General features: G+C 33.7%; 2 protein-coding genes across 5 annotated transcripts in view; one reads left to right on the forward strand and one right to left on the reverse strand.

The window, feature by feature from the left end:
• LOC111053344 (lutropin-choriogonadotropic hormone receptor) overlaps positions 1-26,933 on the forward strand; it is a 149,761-nt gene that overhangs the window by 105,900 nt on the left and 16,928 nt on the right. For both annotated transcript variants that reach the window (XM_039427303.1, XM_039427304.1), the window contains exons 7-11: positions 5,845-5,910; positions 7,954-8,022; positions 8,335-8,409; positions 23,784-23,901; positions 24,946-25,038. In XM_039427303.1, coding sequence (XP_039283237.1) covers positions 5,845-5,910; positions 7,954-8,022; positions 8,335-8,409; positions 23,784-23,901; positions 24,946-25,038 — 421 coding nt within the window. The remainder of the gene's footprint in view (positions 1-5,844; positions 5,911-7,953; positions 8,023-8,334; positions 8,410-23,783; positions 23,902-24,945; positions 25,039-26,933) is intronic.
• Positions 11,467-18,304, reverse strand: LOC111053345. Of its 3 annotated transcripts, none has more exons than XM_039427308.1 (3): positions 17,984-18,304; positions 17,626-17,656; positions 11,467-12,747 (listed from the first exon to the last, which is right to left on the reverse strand). In XM_039427308.1, the coding sequence occupies exon 3, from the start codon at positions 12,371-12,373 to the stop codon at positions 11,735-11,737; it is 639 nt and encodes a 212-aa protein (XP_039283242.1). In that variant the 5' UTR covers positions 12,374-12,747; positions 17,626-17,656; positions 17,984-18,304; the 3' UTR covers positions 11,467-11,734. The 3 variants fall into 3 exon arrangements, with proteins under 3 accessions (XP_039283242.1, XP_022195900.2, XP_039283241.1); XM_022340208.2 differs by lacking the exon at positions 17,626-17,656 and adding an exon at positions 14,631-14,661 and having other exon boundaries at positions 17,984-18,149; XM_039427307.1 differs by lacking the exons at positions 17,626-17,656; positions 17,984-18,304 and adding exons at positions 14,631-14,661; positions 14,987-15,245.

The raw sequence follows: 26,933 nt of genomic DNA on the forward strand, positions 1-26,933 counted from the left end.
AGGATGAGATCTGTAGATTCCCACTATTCATCTGCAAGCGGATGTGGTTATCAGCGATACCTACTCAAAGCATTCAATCAAAAATCAATGTACTATTGAGCCTTTGTGGTAAATAGAGTATCTTTAGGAGCGTAACAGAAATAGACGTTGTAGAAATAATATGCACCGAGCTGGAACTGCAGTGCAGCGACTCGACTGAAGCTCAACATTATAAATTCGCGCTATGAGTGAATGCCAGAGGGTAGATGAGTGTTGTTGCGCTTTGGAAATGAATGAGAGAAAAACATCAAAGAGGATGTACTCAGTGATGTGCCCATGACTAGGATATTGTGGATTTTATGGATTGGGAATGAGGTCTTCAGATTGAGGAAGAAGATATTTCTAGAATCATTATAGATTACTATTCAATGGATTAATTAATGTTGAAAATGACTTGAAAACTTTTAAAAACTACACTATTTTTTGAAGTGAGTCATACAATTCTTTATTCAAATAACTTCTCATTATTCCAATGGAAACGTATCCCATAAAAACTTACGTTCTGCGTTGCTGATAACAGTTTTTGGAAGTAATTTTTGCCCTACTTCTATTCATAGCCAGCGGCATGGTATTTTATTTGATGGAGATTTCACGGCAGAGATTTTTCTCGTATTCTTTTACAACAAGTAGAATCACTAAGGCTCTTAATGGATCAATTCGAGTCTACATCACAAGAGTAGTTCTCTCAACAGTAATGTGTTTCGTTAAAATCACCTACTTATCGCATGTATGAACTCAACGAAAGAGTCCTTGTCCAGAAAATAGCTGAGGAAGCAAATTTCATTACTCAAGAAGGATTTCTCACAAAATATTCGTAGGAATCTCTTAAGCTCTCGCTAATGTAGGATTATGAATTCATTGTATACAGTGCCTGTAAAAAGAAAACATCAGAAAACTAGTGCAGTGGGTTTACAAAGTTGGCGGAGAGGATAATATAGTAAGTCTGGAAATGGACATTTCTAGAGATAGAAAGGATATTCATGATTCATAATTCTTAAGATATTCATGACTCATAATTCATAAGATACAAATTCGTGTATTTAGGGAGTTATTTTTTCATTTTTAGTACATTTTTGAATTCAGTATTACATTCCGGCATTTGTAAACTCTGATCCAGACGAGCAGATAACTTGCAAAATTGGTAACGATTATATTGAAGTTCAAATAAGTTTTGGAGTATTGCAGAGTAGTGCCGTGAATGTGACATTGGATGACTAGATCCATCTGAAAAGTTGTTACAGAGTTTTGCAGAATAAAAAACATTCTATCCGTGAAAAATCCATGGCACGTGGAATTAAAATCGACCAGAAATTGCCAACAAAAACTGAATATTCTCAAGTGAATCGCTGTACCACTAAAGTCATTATTTCCAACAACAGCTAGAGCCAACATTGATGATTGCTTTCAATGTAAACACCTACAACACAGTGTTTATTTTCTTTTTCCACAGTAACACCGGCATCATTGCGATATAGATAGTCAAAAATGATGCAATCCTTTTATTAATCGAGTAGCTATATCACTGAATACAGTACCATCAAACCGATCACCAGCATTTTTCGGGGCAATAAACGAGAACGCGCAGTTCACTAATAAAATGAAATTTCTGTCACTCAATGGAAGCAACGGGAAACCATAGCACTTAATATGAAAGGATTTATTCCATACTATTATTTACGACTACGTCCTAAACAGTTACTCTTTATTATAAAATGAACTTATTCTAATAATCATTGTTTAATGAGATTACTTTGTAAGCAGGCACGTGCCGAGGGACTTTGCCGCCCTGGGCGAGATCGGTAGCTGCCGCCCCCCTCACAAGTATCCCGACTAATTTTTAATCCCGGGTTCCACCCCTTCCTTGAGCGATCGCCTAACTATTGTGTCTCCGCTGTGATGCGATTCGCCATTCGCACCACAGAGTTACGTTTTATAAGCCGACTTAAAAATTTACCGGAATGTTAACACCTGTTTGAGTTACAATTCATTGACATTTGAACAAATATTTGACAAATATAAAAATATTGGGGAACAGTAACACAAAATATCTGATTGAACTATGTTCATGTCCGGAACAGATATGGTACACAATAAGAAAACAGGTTCTGCAAAGGCTAAAAATAAACTTTCTACTGGTGATATTTTCTAAGTTTTTCGATTTGTATAAAATTCAAAATTCAAAATTTGTTTATTTGCAGAAATCCTCAAAGAATGAATTCTTCATGGTATCGTCGATTGAATAAAACAAAAATTTTCTGAAAATATCAATTTTTGAGAAAGTTATTCAATTTACTAGAAATGACTAAAAATAACGTTTAGTTGAGTTATTTTTGGTCATTTTTGGTAAATTGAATAACTTTCTCGAAAATTGATATTTACAAAATGTTCTTGATTTATTCAATCGAAAATAACATGAAGAATTTATCCTTTAAATCTCATGGATTTATCTCTTACCGGATTTGAAATGTTCTGTCCCAAATATTTTACCTTAGGCGCTCAAGAAGAAATTTTCGGAAAGAAATGTTTTCCTAAGAAAACGTTTTCATTTTGATAGCTTGATAATACACAGATCGAAAAACTTTGAATAATATCACCAGTAGAAAGTTTATTTTAAGCCTTTGCACAGCCTTAAGACGTAGACTGGAAGAGAGTATTAGGCCTTCTTAACTTGCTAAGTAATTAAAACTACAATTCCTACAACACAAGTTTGTTTAGCACACCTGTTTAATTAAGTACAGCTCGTCTGACCTTTTCAGGGGAAAATTCCTTCACCAATTCTTCAAGATCTAGAGACTGAGCTATTTTATGTTCGCTAGACCACTCACATGTTTCTTGAACATTGTTGATCTTAGAAAAGTCTTCATTAGCTCGAGTTTGGAGAAGCTTCTTATATAATTTTACTATTCACATTTAATATTATGAATTTATTATTTATTTGTATTTTGAAATTTTCGATTCCTTGAAATTTGCCGCCCCCAAAATCTGCCGCCCTGGGCGGCTGTCCGTTCTGCCCACCCCTGGGGCCGGCCCTGTTTGTAAGAGAGTAGCAGGCTTTACAAACTATCATATTCATATTTTCACGTAATTGTATGTGATAGTTAATCAATTTATACATACTGTATATACTGTATCAATATATACTGTATCTTAAAAAATGCCCTGATCTACGAGCTCCAATCTTGCAACATTGTCCATCATGTGTATTGTACATTGTACATTTATTACATGATCTATTTAGTGCATCAAGATCTATAAGTTAATTATTACACATAAAAAATGTAATTTATGAATTAACCTGAAATTGTGATTGAATTAACCTGATCATCTTTCCTCTAACATGATTGTGTAAGTGATATGTAAAGTGTATTGTGTGAGATAGTAAAGATTAAGTTACATCTAAAAATAGAGGTACATATTTCCTACTGATGAGTGAGTAGTGTACAATGTACGTACACAATTGAAAAGCTCCTTTCCAGTTTTGTATAGAGAGACGAAAAAAGTTGAATCCCACAAAAATAGCACTCACTCATCCTCAAAACAAACCAAAACAATAGGGAGAACTTTACTGACGAACTCCAGTCGAATCAATATTCATCTTGAAAAACGTATTGCTGTTCCACACGAGTCCGGTATGCTCACTCGGTTCAAAAGATACAGCACAAAATCACAGCTTCTAAAAAACGTGTTTGGGCACGAGTTCCCGGTTCCAGTGTTTTATCGTTGAATACGTTAAAATATACTGTTCGGTGTACAATATTTTCCAAGCCCGGCTTCTTTCTACAGCTATCGTATAAGAGAATTCCTCTTGAAGAAATGATGACACAAAATGCGAAAAACAGGCAATCAACTTTATTCCACAAAATGGTTAATAGCATCTTTATTATTTCTCTGAATGAATATTCCTAAAATTATTTCTTATTTGAAATAGTTGAAAAAAAATTGTTCTCTTCGAGAAAGGATTTCTCTAAATCACAGCCGATCACGAAATAGTAAATCTCATCGCTGATGATTGTGAATCCTAGCTTCTTTCTCTGGCTTCTGGGTTCTACCAAGCTCAGTCAAGACGTTTGGATGATCAAGCCGGATACAATTTATAAGTGTGCACTGTAATTATTACTGGAATTATTGATATCGCCATAGAAATCATAATATTTTAGTGCACTCCTTGTAAAGCGAGTTTACCATGCCGAATCTCTCAACCGGACTTTGTGAAATTGGACAGTAGTGAATAATTCACTATAGTCTTATGCTGATTTATTTTAATCATTGTGAATATTAGAATTTTGCCTCTATCAATTAATTTTCGCTGGATAGAAGTAGGCATTATCATTCACAGTGGCAGTCAATGAGGTGGCGATTTCATGAAAATGAGTGACCATCTATAAACCAAATTATTTCTAAAATATATTTGATATGAAGAAGATTCTTCAAGTAATCATCAGTCAAAACTCCAATGTGAAATCTGAGCATGATAAAAATTACATAGAATATATGTGAATACAAGAAGATATATTTAAATCGATTTAATAAATAATCTGCTCGAGTTTAAATTACAGTTTGAATATGGTCTGTAGTCTATAGGGACGCTATTTCGTGTACAAGAAATGGAATGCGACAAGGAGAGAAAATCATAGAAATCAAACTGGAAGATGCATCATGGGAGTTCACATATGCTCACTCAACAAAACAGTGAAATTGTTGCTCCCTTCAGCTGCAGAGTACGAGTAACTGGAAACCCTAATTTGGAGATTACAAAATTCAGTTCCACATCCACTAACTAAATGCTTGATTGGAGCTTCAGGAAGCTTGATTGAAAAAAAAATCAATAGTGCTCTTAGCTGCGCTATTTCAACCTGACAGTTCAGCTAGCTCAATCATTGTATATTTTTTGCTGGCAGTGTACTAAAATGTGCACAATATGATGCACTCCAGAGTCCAGACTTCCCGCTCCTGGTCTCTTCTCTCAATAGGCAGGAATTGAATATATTCTTGGATAACCAAATGCGATTATTCATACAATGAAAATTAAAAACCATAGCACCCTCCTGTTTTCAACACAACATAATATATATCAAACTCTACAAAGTCATTTTAAAAATGGCTGAAGTGTTCGAAAAATGTTATAATAAATTTGAAAAGGATGTTATTATTTTAAATTTCAATTTTACAAACAAGTAGCATTAAAACAAAGTGAACATTCATAATCTATAAACGATAATTACACAAATTGGCAAAAAATTCACTGGACAGTTGAAGTCTAGCTGGAACATTGATACAAACTCTAAGCATAGTGTGGGTTCACTGACGAAATCTTAAAATGCGTAGTTTTACTGTTGTTATATTTCCTTCTTTTGTAAACTCACATATTGCGCCACACTGAAGAATCATCGTGATATTTTGTATGCTTATTTGGAAAACTCCAGAATTCACAGATTCTAGCCAAGCATAGTTTAACAAAGAGTATAATAGTTCACTTTTATAATAATAATACTTTAATAATTTCATCGTAAATAATTTAGAGTCATATACTCTCATTCAATTTTATATAGGCACTTGCGTCAGGAGGGATCCACACTCTTTGTAACCTAAATAGATCTTAACCCTCTCAGATATCTGAATGAATTCTTTTCACAGTTTTTTTTTTCAATTTTTATCTGGTAAAGAAATTCCTGATTCATCAGCACCAGAAGAGTATTGAAGTTCAATATAATATTATTTCATATCCCAGATAATAAAAAATGAAATTTACTCCATTTTTATGGTGCTCCAGTATTCGAGAATATTATCTCTGTGTGTTTTTTACAGGAATATTGAGAACAACAAGATACAGGCACTGGAAACTGGCGACGTACAAGTCAGAACTGATCGATTGTGAGTACTCTTCAACTTTATAATTTCTAAATACAATAACTCAAAAAAATCCTCCAAACAGCATAATCATCATTAGAATAAAATTTGTGATTGAAATCCATCCATTTAATTACTGCATTGAACTTTCATTCGCTTGAACAATATGAGAAGAGCTCAGATTGAATTTGGAGAGTAATTAAAATCTTTAGGGAAGAAAGTTGATGAAATCAGCTTCGGGCTCAGGATATTACGGTTTTAAAGTGACTATCATTAAAATATTCCGCTTTCATCCTTATCCGATATTAAAATGGTTCACATTGGAAGAGCTCGTTCTGGGTCCAGGAGCTTACAGTACCTCTTCAAACCCGTCTTTGCCAAATTATTAATTATTGTAAGAGGATTCTCTGCTGAGAACAGTTTAGATTTCTTCCGTCTGCTCTCGAGGTGAAAGTTTTTTCTCATTCATGTTCAATTCCATCTGAGAATTCATTTCTAATATTTTCCTTGGATTCTGCAAAATTTTCATATAGTTTTTGAGCAATGATCAGTGATCACTGATCTGAATTCTTTCATTCAATTCTTAACAGAAGGAGTATTTTGGTATAATTATTGTAGTCTATAACTCAGAAGAAGCTAATTGTTATTGGAATAATCACCAGATTATAATAAAATTACTATATTCAACTAACTTTATCATCGGATTTTTTCACATTCACAAAAATACGGGGGAAAACAACACGTTCAGCCGAAAACTGTCCCTCTCACAATCTCACAAATTTCGTGGTAATCTAACATGATCAGAACTAGAATATGTATTACATCGCCGTAAATTCAGGTTCAATTCTCAGACCAATAATCAATATTGTGCAATTGACAATCATCAATCAAGATGATTGAGAATCTTAAGGAAAATAGCTATTACGTATTATTTCATATTATCTCATTTCTCAATTTTTGTAATTATTGATTACGTTTTCTTTTGCGAAAATAAAGCTATATTATTATGTATTCAATGCGTGAGAAGTAGATTATACCGACTGAGGGCTGACAATCTAATCAGATGCATTATATTACGATGCTATAGTACACAACACTGTTCCACTTGGTTATTACAAAGCTTTTGGCAATGACTCCATGACCTAGAAAAAATATCACTTTGTGGAATTTGGCGGATATTCGACGTATACCATAAGCTTAAGTTATAAGATGAGATGAGATTTTCGCAGAGCAACATGAGTCGATCTTTGAGTAAATCGATTGTTGTCTTCTTGCTCCACTTCTGGTTCGACATCAGAAGAGATACGACTCACATCAACAAAATCTCTTGATAATCACGAATTTTACCCAGGGGTGCATCTGCGTGTCGATTCACGGAAGATTTAAATTGATTGCAGCTTTTTTCGCCCGGCGCCAGCGCCTCGCTCCATGTTTATCGACATGGCTCTCTACTCTGGCAACATTCTATCAAAGCTTACATCACAATCAACCTCAATCACACACGCACGCACACACGTCACTATCAATCTCACACAAGTCAATCTACCTCTCTATTGTTTCCACAGAGCAAGCAATAAAATGTGTTGATATGAGAGAACTATCGTAGTTCTGCCACAGAGTATACAATGTTACATTCTATTCTCTCTGGGCTCTGCCCAGATAGATTCTGAGAAGTTTATCACATCCTTGCAATAGAGTAATGAAAGAGCTATACTTTATATGCTGATAATCTTGCGGTAATACTCTATACTTTCTCATAACTACTCAATTGCAAGGATCTCATAAGCTTGAAAATAAAAGGCATTATCTGGGCTGAAAAGAGATATTTGAAAGTTCAATTTTGTAACATATTTTCGAGAATAATAGAACGGAATCAGCAGTCATCAATGTACGGTTTCATCCTTATAAAATATGAATATCAATGGAATAGATATTATGTAATGATTGATAGCTTCTAGAAAATTGAATCCAAATCATCCTAGCATTCTTGATAAACAATATAATTATTCTTTGTGATTCTATTTATATTATCTGTTCCAAATAATAGTGACAGCGATTTGTTGACAGGTTGATCAGCTATAACCTGATTGAGGAAATAGAAGCGAGGGCTTTCGAGATGTCAGAGATAGCTTTTTTGTAAGTATTTTCTAATTTAGCTATTTTCATTAATACATTATTCCCAATTTCCTCCAGTTTCAATTACTACTTATTAAAAAACTTGTTGATGATCATCGCTTAAGGTCTGAATTTGAGAAAAGGCCATTGCCTATTTTTTCTTTTCACAATCAGAATTGAAAGTAAAGGGAAGTTATTGTTCAGATCAATGCTGAGTACATTAATCATTGGGTAATGTAATTTGCATGCGTCAATTTATGCAGTTTGTAGTTTGTAGTCATTCGCTTTTGGCATTTGAAGAAATAATGATTATTTCCAATTTTCATTTTACAGGAGTCTCAAGGGTAATCGCGATCTGCGAACGATTCACAAGGACGCCTTCGTGAATATATCCAGCCTGCTCTACTTGTGAGTCTCAATTTATTCAATTAAATCATAATTTTAATATTGATCTGTATAGGTTCGCTTCACTCGCCTTGAACTACTAGCATGAAAAATAGCGAACTTGCCAGATTTTAAGGCGAGATACACACCGGAGAAACGCGTTTCGTGAGAAAAGTTTCAGGAAACGTGAAACGAAAGTTGCTCGCAATCGACTGATAAGATTAAGCAGGGAACGTTTCTTTTGTATGCATGCGCGAGTAAAACGGATTGCATGAAACAAGTTTCATGAAAGAGGGCTTCACGAAATGCGTTTCTCCGGTGTGCATCCCGCCTAAAGTCTTTGATTTTTTGGATATAAGGTTATTTTGATTGCAAACATTATTTTATTGTTCTTCACTTTTCAAGGAAAAACACAGACTTTCGACGTAATTTCAAAAATTAAAAATTTGGGAATATTTAAATCCCAAATCAACCGAACAAACAAAAAAAAATGTTTTATTCTACATCAAAATCATTCAAAAAAGGAAAACGCCAAAGAACGAGAGAACATGTTTTTATGGTGGACTCTCGGCTAAACGACGATTCTCCAAAGTTTTTAACTCCCAATATCTACCCAACAAGCCCTTAGGTCTCTGTGAAATTGAATCTTTATTCATTCAGGAGATCTAAAAATGAATTGAAAACTCAAATAAATAGTAAAAGACATGTGTCACGTGGTATTTTAGCACCACAAAATATTTTTGAAAGGAATTATTGAAATCTAATAGAATTATAAAATAGAAAGGAAAGATAGCCCAGTCAAAGTACCACTCAAGTAAAATCGAATGTTATTAGCGATAAAGAGTAATCATATTATCTAAAGCGATAAGAAAAAACATGCATAATATTGTAATTCAACAATAATGAGGATCCATTGGCAGAATTAAAAATTATAAAGCGGCTTATTTATTATTGGCAGATTATAAAAAATAAAAGTTTGCATGTACATTTGAGGTTAGAATTGTTTATGTCTTTAAATGAATCAATTGATCTAGGATAAATCGATAGTTATTTGAATCAACACCTAACGAATCAGCTGATTGTTCGATCAACCAGTACAAGTTGAATTATAAAGTTTACTCACAAAAGATGTATTATATATACTAAGGAAGGTTTATGTAAATAAATAGGGACAACTATTATTGCTGCATGAATATTTATTACAATCTAAAGAAGTACGAAAATCAAGAGTATACAAAACTCTTATAAAAAATTAAATGTATATTGCGTGATAGTATCGTATATCACGATTTATTTATTAGAATAATCTAAGACAATCACTCCATCTATTTATATAAAAACTTTTTATCCATCTTTCTATAATAAAGTTGAAGAAACCCTGAATCTGAAGTAACCAATTGTATTGAGTTTTGCTAAATTAAAAAGCCAATCAGAAGGAAGCTTACAAATCGTTCAAGGAAGAGAAAAAATTTTTCTGGAAATCACTTCTCTTTGGCTTGTGATCTCGATCTGAGAGGATGCACATGGAAATTAGGGTTCTTCCTTCTTGTTAAATTTTAAAAATTATCAAGCCAATCCCCTTTTTAAATGTTAACTATTTGTAATTAATGTTTATTTATCTGTGAACTCAGTATTGTTAAAGAGTTCTTAATTGTAATCAGTTCCCATAAATATATCTTTAATACGGAAAGAAATCTATAAGAAATCTGGACCACGCGCGAGCCCAGCCGAGACGAAAAGGACCTGCATAATTAATTATTGGAAATAATTAATTTACTCTACAAGACCTCCAAGAACATCATTAATGTGAGTGTTAGTTCAAACGAGCTCGTTTTATAAAGGCCTTTTATTAAGAGTTGGGGAATTAATCAAAGCGCTATATAAATTAATTCAAGTCAAGGAAAATTCGCAACGTGTTGAGTGCTATCATATAGTTTGTAAGAACGTTTTATGAATTTTATTTGATTTATGTAGGAAGCTTACTTCCATGCACGGCACGGACTCATAAAAAACCCTGAGATTTTTAAATATTAGTTTTAATAATTATTATTTGCTAATTGATCAAAGCTTGTCCTATTAAATCTATCGACCGAGCAGGTTTTAAATTGTAGAATTCTGAATTGACTTGAAGTCCAAGTATTAGTATTAAATATAATATATTCATAATCTTTAAAGCTCACAACTGTGAATGCTAGTAAACCCTGTGATAATTGTTTAACTATTAAAGAATTTATATATATTGGAATTATAAATATAAGAATGTTTTATATATATATTATTTTATGGGAATATAGTTTGTGTTTTATGTCAGCATACAAAATCATAGAAGTTTATTTTATCCTAATTCATTTCGTGATATACAGTTTGAGCTGTCTCAGTACCAAGAAAAAATATTCTGCAGCATATAAAATTAGTGAATCAATTAATATTGATCTTATTAAGAGCATTCAGTACTTATCATCCTTTGATGATAGTCATACTAGTCCACCAGAAAAAACATATTGATAATTATATTAATAAGGTTCCAGTTATATCATATAAGGATCCAGAGAACTTCCAGAACTGGCGTTGTAAGTTTTAAGGAATTTCAGAAGGATAAATTGGTGAATACCTGTTTTCATGACAAGCGTTTTAAGGATCAAATAGAAAAAACCATAGTTGGTCCTCATTATTCTCTATTGTATACATGGTTACTGATAATCAGTCATCAACTATCTTTCTGATTTCCTTATTGGTATTCCTCAAGAACTTCACGGAAGCAGCGGTAAGAATTATTGATCACCAGTCATTGAACCCTGTGGTGATTGATTATATTTGGAAAGTTTATGTATCTACCACTGAGCTAGAGCTGCGTTTTGAACCCAGCGATTTTGTGAGCCGGACGGCCTTAACTTTTTGTGAATTTATTCGCAAAATAGGGACTTTAGCAACCGCTCTTATATATATTAAATTTACCATTTTACATAATGGCTTCACAACGTGGGACTCTATCATAAGAGATAACCCCCCAGGAAGCACGTCTTTACACATGGAATCAAAATAGCGTACATGAATATTGAATGACGATTCTGTGGATAGCCTGATTGTGAGAATTGTATTTATTGAAAGATTTTTCTCATTATTTATAACTCTCATTCATAGGTTATTACTGATGTTATCACCATGAAGGAGAGCTTACAATAAATCACTGTATAAAATTTGTTAATTTGGAAATAATTTATTCAACCCATTAAAAAATTGCAGTTTTCCTGTTGTACATATTGTATCATAATGTGCATCTTTTTGGAACGACACGAATCTCCTTCGAATCTCTTAGAGAACTGCGAATTTATTTCACTAATCATGTTAGCTATTTATTTTTCTTATGATGTGGCCAAAACTTCCTTCCTTTTATGAGCTTCTTTTTCTTCTTCTTCTGCGTCTTCACTTTCCTCACACATTCTGTTGTGGTTTTCATTTGTCTACACAATTTGAGTGGTTCATCTTGTATTCTGAAGCAGACCTTTTCAATTACCTCAAAATTGTTATCCAAACTTGTACTGGTGGTATTCTGAAGCATGCGTTCCATTGACCTTATGTCTTCGAAGTCTTCTTTGAAATTATGGAACGTCAAACAAATCGGCGTCTCTGTTGAATTCATGATCGTCACATTGTTACAATCGCTGCATCGACCGTTCTTGCAGAACTTGAACTGGCTCTGCGAGTCGTTGTTGACTATCTCCTCGTATCGTTTCAGAATCTCGTCAGCATTGAAGCCCTGATTGGCCTCATCCACTTTGTACTTGCGATCAACAACGAAAGGCTCACTGCTATTCGCTGTTCTGTTGCTTTCCGAACTCGCGTTGATATCCAGACCCTGCCTCGGCCCGTAATCGATCACTTCGCAGTCTTCATTCATTGGCTCATTTGGTTTGGATCTTCCATATGAAGATTTGGCCTCAGACAATTGTGGACCTCTCATTTCCACCGCTTTGTTCGTCGAGCTCATTCCATCCCACTCCGATTTTTATTTGCTGATTCCGTTGTTCTCAATTCTTCGGAGGATTCGGCTCTCTCTACAAATAGAGGATCAGTCATATTTGTTAATCCAGCAGTAATAAGTGATTTTGGAACGATATTATCTCCCGTTGTTGAAAGATCTACTATTCCTTCCACCACCGTGTGATTAGATATATTCTCGCTGTCAGCTATGGGAGTTGAGCCAGAATGAGTACCATTGAAAAGCCCTCTATTTTCACTAATTATTTGACCTGATTGAGCAATAACAGCGGAGCTACTTTCCTGTAGTGATTCGTTAGTGATATTATTCAATCTAATTCCCCTTTTATCCGCATAATCATCCTCTGAGGTGGCTGTCGATATCTATATAGGGGAGAGAAATAGAGTTAAAGAATGTTTATTTTCAATTTAAATTCACAGTGACATTTCAATAATTTAATAAATTTTATAGCTTGATGATGACAATAACACTCTTGAACCTGTAGATGGTACAGTAGAACCCTTCATATCCTTGGAATATCAGACCAGTATAGTGTTCTTATATACGGCTGTTTTTAGGCAAGAAGAACGTTTTTTTATTGCTCCAACCTTTTGGCCGTTTCGAACACGGTCCGGTCCCGTGAAGGTCAGATATGAGGGGTTATACAGTAGTTTATATTAAATGAAAAAGACTAAGAAATTGTCAAACAACCACAGATTAAATCTGTTCTTAGTCTTTTTCATTGAATATGAATAATTACCACAATATCAACTTCTCAACTACACAAAAGGTAGTTTATATTCATTTGAACATCTCTGAAAAATGTAATATCATTTGAGCGGAAATGATATTTAAATGTTTTTAAATCGATTTTTTGTTTCTATACGTAATGACTTTGTAATGAGTGTAAACTGTCGAAAACTCATTAACGAAAGCCCATAAGCTAGGATTGTATGGATCAAACAATGGATTCAATTACAACTCCGGAATTATCCGGCTCAATTCAAGCATCGGCTCTACTCTCCACTGACCACTGACGAGCATTATCACATTATTGGATAATTAGCTGGCTGATTTCACGGAATAGACCGGACTTCATCACCACTGAATGTCATGTCATATTATGTCATTCCCACACATTCAAAGTTCCTCACATATTCACATTTAGTCAAACTCGGTTCTCTTTCATGACAAAGAAGAGAATGGATTATGAAAGAATAATATCATGTATTCTAAAACAAAAGAATGTTTCAGTTATCATAGGTTTTGATAATATTATCATGTTATTGGTGATGGAATTATAAAATTGCTTATTGGTAGCTGGTAAGAGGACTATCAAATTCATGGATGGTAGAGTTGGAAAAGGTGAGTTATTGAAAAAGAATTTCTAATAAAAATTTCAAAATTTATTGTCAGCGCCGGTAACATTGAAAAATCGGGAGGATGCAAAGTCCTATTAAAATGTATTTGGTTGATTTTAGTTGACGCGTAGTTGGTTGATCGTTGGGTTGTAGTTGGGGTATTTCTAGTTTGACGTGACCCAGATTTATAAAATGAATCTGAAGATTTATAAGATTTATGAGATGAAAGATCAACATGTGCTATGATAGAACAGAAGAAGATAATCTATTCTCTATAAACCACCCTTAGAAACAGTCATAATTCATGAGTGTTTGAGCCTTGATCGCTCATGATAATTCAGCAACAGGTCTAATCGAGCAGCCAATTATGAGGGATTGAAGTGTAGTTTTAAACGATCTAATTTTATGTGATTTCTATAATCATGAATATTTTTCATAACATTTATGTAATAAGAATGATAAGAATTTGACCCCTTCAGAGTGATGATTAAACTACGATAAACTGATCAATTTATTTTTCACATCCCCATCACAAGATTTGAAGATGTATGCTATGTTTCTGCTGAAACATAAAATTATTACATAATAATATGATCCTTGAGTAAGCCAGTTTTTCCTGGCAAAAGTGAGACAATAGATCATGATAGTAATAGGGAGTGGTAATAACACTGACCAAGCAGCCAAATTCCATCATTCCTAATAACAGAGCAAAAATCTATGAATGACATATTCTGGAAGCTTCTAAGTAACTCGTGCATATTCTGCTTGAAACTACTATTGTTTTGTCATTTATTCATTGATAATATAAGTGTTGAATACACTTCAGCAACTGAAATTCAAGTTTGTACTGTTCAACAATAAGTTCTAAAGATTCTTCATTTGGAAACAAATATATGAATATTTACCTCTTCCAAGTTTGCTCTTTTCACTTTTTGCCTGGAATAAAAAAAATAATTTAGTTCACTAAAAATTAAAATAATCTTGGTGTAAGACTACATCAGAAATTATTTGTATTGCAATTGGAAGTAGTCACGCTCACAGCTTTTACTTATTAAACAGTTATAAAACTTAACAATCATTTACAATAATTGTGAGAATATAGAGCTTATAGCATTGAGAAACGGTTATTTTTCATAATAATATAGAACTCATTACACAAGGAACGTTATTTGAACGTTCATTTCTAGTGTGCAATAAATAAATTATAAACATAACCTATTGACATTCTTAATTAAAAATGTAGGTGTAACCAATTACTTACATGTCCAAGTTTGCAGTTTGAATCTTTGTGACATTGAATATCAATAATATTAGTCCAAGAAGAGTGATATTAATCATTTTTCTCTGTCATTCATGATGTTTTTTTTCTATCTCACACCTTATTAAATTTGAAAACAAGATGTCTTTTTCTCTCGTTGAAACAAAATTTAAATGCATTTGAAAATGTGTCACTCTAATCCCAAATTTTCATAAGAACATCAGCTGGCAGTTCATATTTGTAAGAGCAGTGTGAATTGGGCGTTACCTGGTAAAACAAGGTACATTTTATAGACCTTGTGGTAAAAAATCTGGTGTGGCGCACTCACACAACTTTCCTTGTTGTTATGAAAATTTATCACCTGACGCTAGTGTTCACGCGCATCTCAAGTCTACTATATTCAAAGATCCAAGCCAGCTGGTGACAGGTCAATAACGCTGGGGACACACGAAGTCTGCTATCTCTTCATAGTAAATGATTTAATAGAATCAACAGTTGCCAACAGTTTGCAATTGAAATAATATCATATTCTCGAATTTCGGGCTTATTTTAAATTTCTGGTGAAAATGTAACTGGACATTAATTGTAGAGATATTCATGCTCAATCTCTTCCACTTGGATTTTTTTTTAATTATATCTGAAGCCTGATAATTGAGAATTTAAAATCAAACTTTGCATAGATGGGGCGGAGCTCCTGAAATTTTCACAGATATGGGACTTGTGACAATTGACGATAGAGCTTATGCTTATCAATGACTATTATAGGTATGAATTTGATCAAAATCGTTGGAGCGGTTTTCGAGAAAATCCTGAAAACAACTGTTTTTGACAACATTTTCGCCATTTTAGCCGTCATCTTGAATTGTATTAGATCGAAATTGTTCTTGTCAGATAATTATATTGTAAGGACCTCAAGTTTCAAATTTCAAGGCATTCCGTCAATTGGGAGATGAGATATCGTGTACACAGACGCACATACACTCATACACACACACATACAGACCAATACCAAAAAAACACTTTTTTGAACTCAGGGGACCATGAAACATAAAGAAATTAAGGTACCTTAATTTTTTTCGGAAAGCAATACTTTCCTTACCTATGGTAATAGGGCAAGGAAAGTAATAGTCAGCTGAAAAATTTTACTAGCCTATATTTCACTTGTGAAACTTTCCTGATATACAAGTCTGTGTAAAATATGTTGAGACTTGGCTCTCTATCCGAAGATATTTAACGTTTTAAATCGATTTTTTGTTTCTATACGTAATGACTGTAATGAGTGTAAACTGTCGAAAACTCATTAACGAAAGCCCATAAGCTAGGATTGTATGGATCAAACAATGGATTCAATTACAACTCCGGAATTATCCGGCTCAATTCAAGCATCGGCTCTACTCTCCACTGACCACTGACGAGCATTATCACATTAATGGATAATTAGCTGGCTGATTTCACGGAATAGACCGGACTTCATCACCACTGAATGTCATGTCATATTATGTCATTCCCACACATTCAAAGTTCCTCACATATTCACATTTAGTCAAACTCGGTTCTCTTTCATGACAAAGAAGAGAATGGATTATGAAAGAATAATATCATGTATTCTAAAACAAAAGAATGTTTCAGTTATCATAGGTTTTGATAATATTATCATGTTATTGGTGATGGAATTATAAAATTGCTTATTGGTAGCTGGTAAGAGGACTATCAAATTCATGGATGGTTGAGTTGGAAAAGGTGAGTTATTGAAAAAGAATTTCTAATAACAATTTCAAAATTTATTGTCAGCGCCGGTAACATTGAAAAATCGGGAGGATGCAAAGTCCTATTAAAATGTATTTGGTTGATTTTAGTTGACGCGTAGTTGGTTGATCGTTGGGTTGTAGTTGGGGTATTTCTAGTTTGACGCTGACCCAGATTTATAAAATGAATCTGAAGATTTATAAGATTTATGAGATGAAAGATCAACATGTGCTATGATAGAACAGAAGAAGATAATCTATTCTCTATAAACCACCCTTAGAAACAGTCATAATTCATGAGTGTTTGAGCCTTGATCGCTCATGATCGTTCAGCAACAGGTCTAATCGAGCAGCCAATTATGAGGGATTGAAGTGTAGTTTTCAACGATCTAATTTTATGTGATTTCTATAATCATGAATATTTTTCATAACATTTATGTAATAAGAATGATAAGAATTTGACCCCTTTAGAGTGATGATTAAACTACGATAAACTGATCAATTTATTTTTCACATCCCCATCACAAGATTTGAAGATGTATGCTATGTTTCTGCTGAAACATAAAATTATTACATAATAATATGATCCTTGAGTAAGCCAGTTTTTCCTGGCAAAAGTGAGACAATAGATCATGATAGTAATAAGAAGTGGTAATAACACTGACCAAGCAGCAAAATTCCATCATTCCTAATAACAGAGCAAAAATCTATGAATGACATATTCTGGAAGCTTCTAAGTAACTCGTGCATATTCTGCTTGAAACTACTATTGTTTTATCATTTATTCATTGATAATATAAGTGTTGAATACACTTCAGCAACTGAAATTCAAGTTTGTACTGTTCAGCAATAAGTTCTAAAGATTCTTCATTTGGAAACAAATATATGAATATTTACCTCTTCCAAGTTTGCTCTTTTCACTTTTTGCCTGGAATAAAAAAAAAATAATTTAGTTCACTAAAAATTAAAATAATCTTGGTGTAAGACTACATCAGAAATTATTTGTATTGCAATTGGAAGTAGTCACGCTTACAGCTTTTACTTATTTAACAGTTATCAAACTTAACAATCATTTACAATAATTGTGAGAATATAGAGTTTATAGCATTGAGAAACGGTTATTTTTCATAATAATATAGAACTCATTACACAAGAAACGTTATTCGAACGTTCATTTCTAGTGTGCAATAAATAAATTATAAACATAACCTATTGACATTCTTAATTAAAAATGTAGGTGTAACCAATTACTTACATGTCCAAGTTTGCAGTTTGAATCTTTGTGACATTGAATATCAATAATATTAGTCCAAAAAGAGTGATATTAATCATTTTTCTCTGTCATTCATGTTTTTTTCTATCTCAAACCTTATTAAATTTTGAAAACAAGAAGTCTTTTTCTCTCGTTGAAACAAAATTTAAATGCATTTGAAAATGTGTCACTCTAATCCCAAATTTTCATAAGAACATCAGCTGGCAGTTCCTATTTGTAAGAGCAGTGTGAATTGGGCGTTACCTGGTAAAACAAGGTCTATTTTATAGACCTTGTGGTAAAAAAATCTGGTGTGGCGCACTCACACAACTTTCTTTGTTGTTATGAAAATTTTATCACCTGACGCTAGTGTTCACGCGCATCTCAAGTCACTATTCAAAGATCCAAGCCAGCTGGTGACAGGTCAATAACGCTGGGGACACACGAAGTCTGCTATCTCTTCATAGTGAATGATTTAATAGAATCAACAGTTGCCAACAGTTTGCAATTGAAATAATATCATATTCTCGAATTTCGGGCTTATTTTAAATTTCAGGTGAAAATGTAACTGGACATTAATTGTAGAGATATTCATGCTCAATCTCTTCCACTTGGATTTTTTTTTAATTATAATATCTGAAGCCTGATAATTGAGAATTTAAAATCAAACTTTGCATAGATGGGGCGGAGCTCCTGAAATTTTCACAGATATGGGACTTGTGACAATTGATAGAGCTTATGCTTATCAATGACTATTATAGGTATGAATTTGATCAAAATCGTTGGAGCGGTTTTCGAGAAAATCCTGAAAACAACTGTTTTTGACAACATTTTCGCCATTTTAGCCGCCATCTTGAATTGCATTAGATCGAAATTGTTCTTGTCAGATATTTATATTGTAAGGACCTCAAGTTTCAAATTTCAAGGCATTCCGTCAATTGGGAGATGAGATATCGTGTACACAGACGCACATACACTCATACACACACACATACAGACCAATACCAAAAAAACACTTTTTTGAACTCAGGGGACCATGAAACATATAGAAATTAAGGTACCTTAATTTTTTTCGGAAAGCAATACTTTCCTTACCTATGGTAATAGGGCAAGGAAAGTAATAGTCAGCTGAAAAATTTTACTAGCCTATATTTCACTTGTGAAACTTTCCTGATATACAAGTCTGTGTAAAATATGTTGAGACTTGGCTCTCTATCCGAAGAAATTTCAGGGTTGCTAAATCGCTAACCCACAAAATTTGATTAATTTGATCTTGAGCCTACCCCTAAGAATTAATTGTAAGGACGTGGTCTGCGTCCAAACCCCCCTCTACCCAATAGACAATAGACACCCAAAGTTATTGATTCGAGATGAAATATTTCTATATACAATCTGGAAGACTTCGTGAGAACAAAGCTATCAGATCTATTCACCCAAGATAACAATGAAGAGAGTTGAAACTGTGAATTATCTGAGTTTTGATAGCATCAAGGAATTTTGGTCGTAAAGGCCAAATGGAAGCAGGAAAAGCCAGAAAATGGAGAGTAAACCGGAAACGTATGAGAAACAAATGAAGACAATAAAATCCACAACACGAGCCTCAAAAGTTGTAAAAGTAGCAGTAGCAGGTCACGTGACAAGCAGACGTCTTTAGAGCCTGAGAATGCTTCTCAGTAAATATATCAAGCTCTTTGCACTGGAAGCTGAAGCATAAAGTGAATGACTTCAATAAAAATGGCGTAAGACTTTTGATGTCATTCAAACTGTTGCTGGAAAGAGAGTACGGTATATATATATTTTGTTATCTTGTCCTCTGCTTCCTGAACGCAACAAGGCAGTGTCGTCGAGTGTTCTCAGTTTCTCTTATGAGTTATTACATTAACTATATTTGAGATCCTTTTGCATCTGCATCAAGTGCTATGTGCTTGTATGAATAGAAACTGTACTGAAACTAACAGCAGAAAAAACAGACACTGCATTCAATTGGACTTGATATTTAGCAGATGTCATAACTGAGTGACATATATTTTGTTCTATTTTGTGCAAAATCACTCCTCAATCAATCAATTTCACGACGGAATGAACGTAAAATTGTAACTTGTATTGCTTCATTGAGATTTTATAATTAGAATCGCAAACAGATTTTCAATCATTCTAGTCATTTTTCAGCTAAGAATATGTCAAATGTGGATATAGTAGGCTCTTGAATGATTTTCTACGTAAACCTTTTTTTTACTCTTTTGATATTATTGAATTGCCAAATTGAAGGAAAAGTATTAAACAGAGTGGACTGTGAAGAACTGCAAACAGGGCGTAAAGCTGGAACATACGATTATTGAGATTTTATGCTTTGAGGAATGGAGTGGCCAATTTCACTTGAAAAACTAAGCTAAAAATAAATATAATACTCCACATCCGGATCAATTTCAATATTACGAAAGTAACTAGAGTTCCCAATTGATGCATTGCGCATCAATGTGACGGTTTCAAATTATCATCATCAATCTTATTCATTAAGATAAACGAAAACTGAATCACGCTCTAGCAATATAGTCTACAATTATAATGATGGAGATTGATGATCAGCTTACAACATGCATTGATTCAACATCAGTGAATGCATCTCACTGACTATTTATCGATTTTATTAGCGATTCAGATTAATTAATCATGGGATTGTGAAAATGAGCTTTCCAATTAGAGGAGGAAGAGACAAAACAGAACTGGAAAATCATTCTTTTTGATAAATTCGAGTTCTGACAATTAGCCACGATTGATCGAACTCAATTCACAATTTGTTCGAAGAGACTGGATTACGAAGGCATAGTGTAAATTTATGTTCAATAATAATTATCGATTGTAATAATGCCGAACCTATAGTTCTATGAAATTATAGAACATAACTCATTGACATCTTGTCAACAAGTATTTTATCAGTAATAGGACTGATATATGAACGATACTAGATATTCAACAAAAGTACCTCATTTTCATGGAAGTCTAAAGGCTTTTAATTATTGTTGTGAGGGGACTTGTTTTGACTAAGTTCTCCTCTTCCAATAAGTACATTTCTCAACTTTTCAAAAGAATAAACTACCAAAAAAATCGTAGCAATTCAAATGAAGATCTTTTACCGAATACCACAGTTTATCATAAGAGTTTATTACGCTAATATGAATAACATAGAGCATAGACGAATGAGGTGATAATGAATGTTCTGGTCTGGTATCTCGTACCTGAGAATTCGAAAAACTTTCATCATGGGAATGAATAAAATTGTAGGTAGGCCTACTGAAAAATCGTCTGCTCAAGAAAAAGCAAGAACTCTTCATGGAACTTCTCGGAATCTTCACTTTGTTTATCATTTCAAATGAGTGGTTTAATACTGACTCATTTAACTTGAAAGCGTTGAGTTGATGAGGTCTTAATAATGAGTCCATCATCCTTAACGCAGAGCAAACAAAATCTCCTGAACCGTAAATACTCTAATTGTGTAAGTTTGAATGAAATTCAAGAATTCAACAGCTAGAGAAGGAAGCGAGAAGTCATTAAGACAACAAAAGGCTTTAAGGAGGTAATTATTTGTACTCATTTATGAGGAAATCTGAGCAGAGCTTTCCCATTTAATAGAAGCATCGCGCTGTGAACTTTGTTTGGAAAATTCATTATTTACGTTGACAGGAAAAATGTGCTGGTTGGTGAAGAACTAAACGCTGAGCTGCGATGTTTCAGTCTCGCAAAACTTGTGTTTGTTCGAGCCCAGCTCATCGCTCTCTTCCCATCATCTTATTCAAATGAGGGTGCATCTAAATATTGCATGTCTTTGAGAGGTGTGAATGCTTTGGATTCACTCTCACTCCTCTTTACCGATTCTCATGAAAAGTTCAACATCGAACCAGTTAGCGAAAAAATACTGGAATTGAAAGCAATTGAAAGACTCCTCAAAATTGAAACCAAAATCAGTTTACTCTTGTTTAGTTGCCTCTTGATCAGAGAAAATATACCTTCAGTTATTATTATGTATTATTTCAGAATAGAATAACTTATTTTTTCAAGATTCTTGGTTTATTAGTCTACTCGAACCAGATGCTAGGATAACATATGTTTCAACTCCACAAATATTACACTCGGTTGAAACAATGATAATCAATTTATTAAGACAATCCAAAATCTAAGAATTGTCAAGAATGAAATAACATTTTTCTAGTCAGTTCATCGGAAGAAGAGACAACAACATAACGTTTGCACTTGGTTAAAAAACATACTAAACCTATGTTGTTGTTTTTTTTCGATGAACAGGCTATAGAATATATACTATTCAATCATGTTTGTATGATCAAATTCAATACTTATCCTGTTACAATTCAAGGATTGCAAAAAATATCATACTCCATATATTTTTATTCAAACAGTGAAATATTACTGAAGATAAAAATATTGATTCTTCATATAAAAAGATTGAAAATCTTTCGAGAATACAGAATAGTAGCTTGTAGAATGATTAAGCGAGCTCAGACGTAGATGTATATCGAACATGTGTGAATGGAGCATTGAAACTTGAATCGGATTCTAATAATATAGATATGCGGTTTTGCTCATCTTTGTCGTCGGTTTACACAGTGGCCCAGAGCCGTGCTGTGATATTTACATATCGAAAGAGATGGATGGAATCGCAACTAAGTCACGGTCTCGACGGAAATCGTAAACAATATTCATCCTTGGTGAAGAGACACGCAAGACGAGCGAGCAGTTGTTATGGCCGATCTCTAACCATCCTTATCCCTCATCCAACCGCAGTCTCCCTCTCCCTCACTCTAGTCCATGCCTCGCTTTTCGAGGTCAGCTTCCCCCCACCCCTTATCGACAAACTACTCACCACCCTCTGAACTTGTGACGTACTTCCTTATCTCCGACCATTGGAAAGCCTCTCTTCATGTATAATTTATCTAGAGCGTGTGTTCCGTATCGAATCTACATCTTGTTCTGAATGCATTGCTGCAAGATTAAATTCTGATGGAATTCTGGAATAGAAGAGAAAAATGGACGAGTGCTGAAAGTTTGTGTTCAATAAAGTTTGTGATCGACCACAAAAGTTATATAAGATATTCATAATATTCATACAATTTTCAACATACTTCCTGCCTTGATAAGTGACCAATGAAAGATCTTTTCTTACATGACTCTTGACCAGAAACATCCATTAAGGAGCGCAAGACTAATTTCGTATAATATTCTTAATCAATTATTAAATAATTAATAACTTGAATTTTTAGTTATTGATACCAATGAATCAATTACACAATCATACGTTGATGGTGAGTTAGGTGGATAATGGAGAAATCAAAGAATGCAGTTCAGACAAGTGGGAGTGGAGCTCTTCAATCGTAGGATGATGAAATTCTTCCAACACAATAATTATGCGTTCTGTTACATGTTCCATGAGTAGGCCTATCCACACTGAGCGCGTCACTTCTTCTGGATGTGATAAGACGAGCGACCACACCGTCTGCAGAGGGTGTGAGTCTAATTACGCCGCTTTCCAAAACTTGAGGTACCTTTCGTCATTTTGCTTCAATGGGAAAAAAATTGGAGAGATCCAATTGAAAATGTTAGTGCTGTTCATGTGTTTGTACATTACCAAGTGTGTTTTTTACTGTCGTATATTGGAGTTATCGCATCATATTGCTGTTCATTATATTGCAATCATCAATGGGATAGGTAGTTCAGGGGAAGGGCTTGTAGAAGTATAAGAATTCCACTAGAAGATGCTGTTGAATTAGAAAAAAAAATACTTTTTTTGCAGAGATCTGTCGGAAACAGCCATCAGCCATGTACCAACTCGGGGTTTGCAATCATTGGAAGTTCTCAAAATTCAGGACACACCCACTCTCAAGGTGTTTCCATCCATCTACAGTTTTAATGTAAGTGAAATGGTTATCTATGAATTTGATAGTGAATAAGCAGGCTTGTTACTCATCAATATAACCTACACACAGGAACTCATAATATTGTGAGCTGCTGATTATATTGATGAATTAACAATTAATTCGCAATTAATATCAAATAATAACTATTTTCAATCTTCTATTCTACTTTGCATTATGTTGTATGGGGGGGGGTCAACCCAACTTGATCTACAAAAATTATATTGGATCATGAAACAGTCTAGTTGTCAATGATTCCATTGATATTTAATATAGTTGATTTGTCAACTAAAGTAGAACGCACGAAAATGGTCCGAAATGGTTGTCCACAGCTGAGTATAAATAGAAATAAATTAATATTCTTATAATAAATCTAATGACATCCAACGAATTGGCAACTTATTTTGTTAAGGGGGGAGGGACTCAGCTCTTCCGTTTTCCATCGGACCATTTTCGTGCAGTCTACTTTAGTAGTGAATCCTGAGGTGCAACAACAAAGGACACGATATATTAAGTCAAGACTTACGTCAATCTTTCACTGTTGAATTAGGTGACTCAAAAGTAAACAAGGAAACAAGATAAACATTCCATGAGTGTACGAAAATTATTTTTTACACAAATGAGCGAAAAAATAGTCAGAAAAATCCTGAATGTTCACTCCCTTTATAGAGGATATAATCGCTCATCACTAGAAGCATTACATTACAAGATGAATGCATAACTATTGGTGGATGAAATAATTGATAATTTGGGTTATCACTCCTTAAAATAATTTATTCGTGAAAAAAGCCATCAGATTGAGAGGTACCTACATAATGTTATTGGTAATATTATTGTATTATAATACATGAGGATATCAGTGTATTTTTATGAGTGCAGTAGAATCTATTTTTTTATGATATCATGGATAAGAATTCATCTTGATTATCTGTATTAGTCTTCGTTATTCATTTATTCAATTTTATAATTTATTCAAATTTATAATATTTATAATATTATTGTATTATTATTTATTGGTAATAGTGAATGTCTTATTTTCAGGCAATTAAACAGGCTTGGCTGACCTACTCATACCACTGTTGTGCTTTCCGATTTCCAGCCAAACATGACCCTCTGCAACACACAAAACACAAGGTAAGATGCCTCAATTCTCCCTAGCTACTATTCTAGTACATATTTCAGGAATGATATTGAGAAAAAAACTGATTTATGAAGTAGCCTAATCATAATAATCATTGAAGATTGCTGGCCCAGAACATGCTCTGAAAAAACTATTTCATAAATGTCAAACTACAACAGAAAATATATTTAAAAACAGTTGCATGGATATTCTTAGATAAGCGGAAAGCTTTTGACTTTCATAATTTCTAAAGATTCTATTTGGAAATTTTGTGATGGTAGGTGGTGGGCGTGGAGAACTTGCCTGTTTGTATCCATGTACATGGTATATCATAGTCTTCAAGAGTAAGCTCTCAACTCAGCTCCTCCCAGAAAATCTTTCATCTATAGAGATTCCCAGGATCGAACATTTTATTTTCAATCAACATCAACAATAAACAGATTTTCTTGTGGAAGGGCATGTGAATTAGATCCGAAGATATCAATTTACTATTATGATTGTGATAATAATATATAATATGATTGTTTCCCCAAACTCAATTCTCACTGAATGCTCATCACATTCTATATGGATCTCATTTAACAATTTTTGATAGATCCTCGACTCCAAGAAGTGAATCTAGATTTGGTGGATTCAACGTTACATCAAATTTTTCTGCCTTGAAAGAACGTGTTCATCAACGACAAGAGAGGATTTGCTTTATTTGTAACTGATTCAAAAAAATGGTTTGTTCAGTCCAGTCGAGGTTTACCTGCAAGGAATGAGGTATTAAGTTGTAGTTTACCATATATTTCTAATCTACAGGTGCTAGGGAAATAAACTCTATTCCATTTTCTGATATATAAATGAAAATACTGTCTTTTTTAGTCTATTCATATTAGCACAGTCAATACATTATATATTTTATTTCAAGCTGGAGAGTTCCTGCTGGAGAGAGAATAGCCTCCAGATTGGAAAAAAGGGTGGAGAATAGAACTTCATGATCATGAAGGATGTCCGTTGAAGCCATAGAAATAACAGCTTTCTTGCAGTGCTCGACTATCACGCCTTCCTCTCGTAATAACTTAGAACTTGGACGTTCACTTACCTCTTGAGAACAGCGATAAGTGTTCAACTAAATCACTGCGATAAACTTTTCTTTGTTGAGAGGGAAATCATGAAGATTGATTTCTATACTTCCTCCACTTCTGAAAGTTATTAATAACAATAAAGAGAACTGAGTTCTCAAGTACAAACTTCAATAATTGATTCCTCCGCTGTTAAATCGCAAAATAATGAATTTATACTGTAAACTTCGTGACAATCTTCGGTCCTTGGATTCCTCATAAATATCTACTACTGTACCAGCATTTGAGACAGTCTTTGTATTCACCTTGAAAGTCTTGGTTTCTTTCACGATGTTCACCCAGTGAATCATTTGTAATTGACATTAGTAAGGACGAAAACAATACCATGAGTGAAATCGTTGACACAAAAAAGTACCTGATACATACAAGAAGTTTCCAAGTATGATGTATGAATTACAACGCAGACATCAATTCTTTGAAGAATGAAGGAACACATTTTCCAGGTGGAATGTACCTCAAGGTGACGGTTTGAAGCCAAACTATTCACGTAAAATACTCATTCCTTATTGAGAAGTGATTAATCTCAGCAATATTAGAACCTCATCAGTTTCCCCGTTGAAAAATTGGATGTTGATCTTCAAGGATGGTATATAGCTATGCCATCTATATATCTATACACTATTCTTGGTTGATCTTTTCCTGGTACCTATTTGGCAAAAAATTGGCTAAAAAGATCTTTTGCATTTCTCAATATTGTCTAGAGCTCTAGAGTTTAATTTAGAAGGCATGAGAATATTGTTATCTGAATCATGTATCTTAATTCAATAATCAATAATTTTGCA

This window comes from Nilaparvata lugens, chromosome 4 (assembly GCF_014356525.2).
Source record: "Nilaparvata lugens isolate BPH chromosome 4, ASM1435652v1, whole genome shotgun sequence".
NCBI classification, from domain to species: domain Eukaryota; kingdom Metazoa; phylum Arthropoda; class Insecta; order Hemiptera; family Delphacidae; genus Nilaparvata; species Nilaparvata lugens.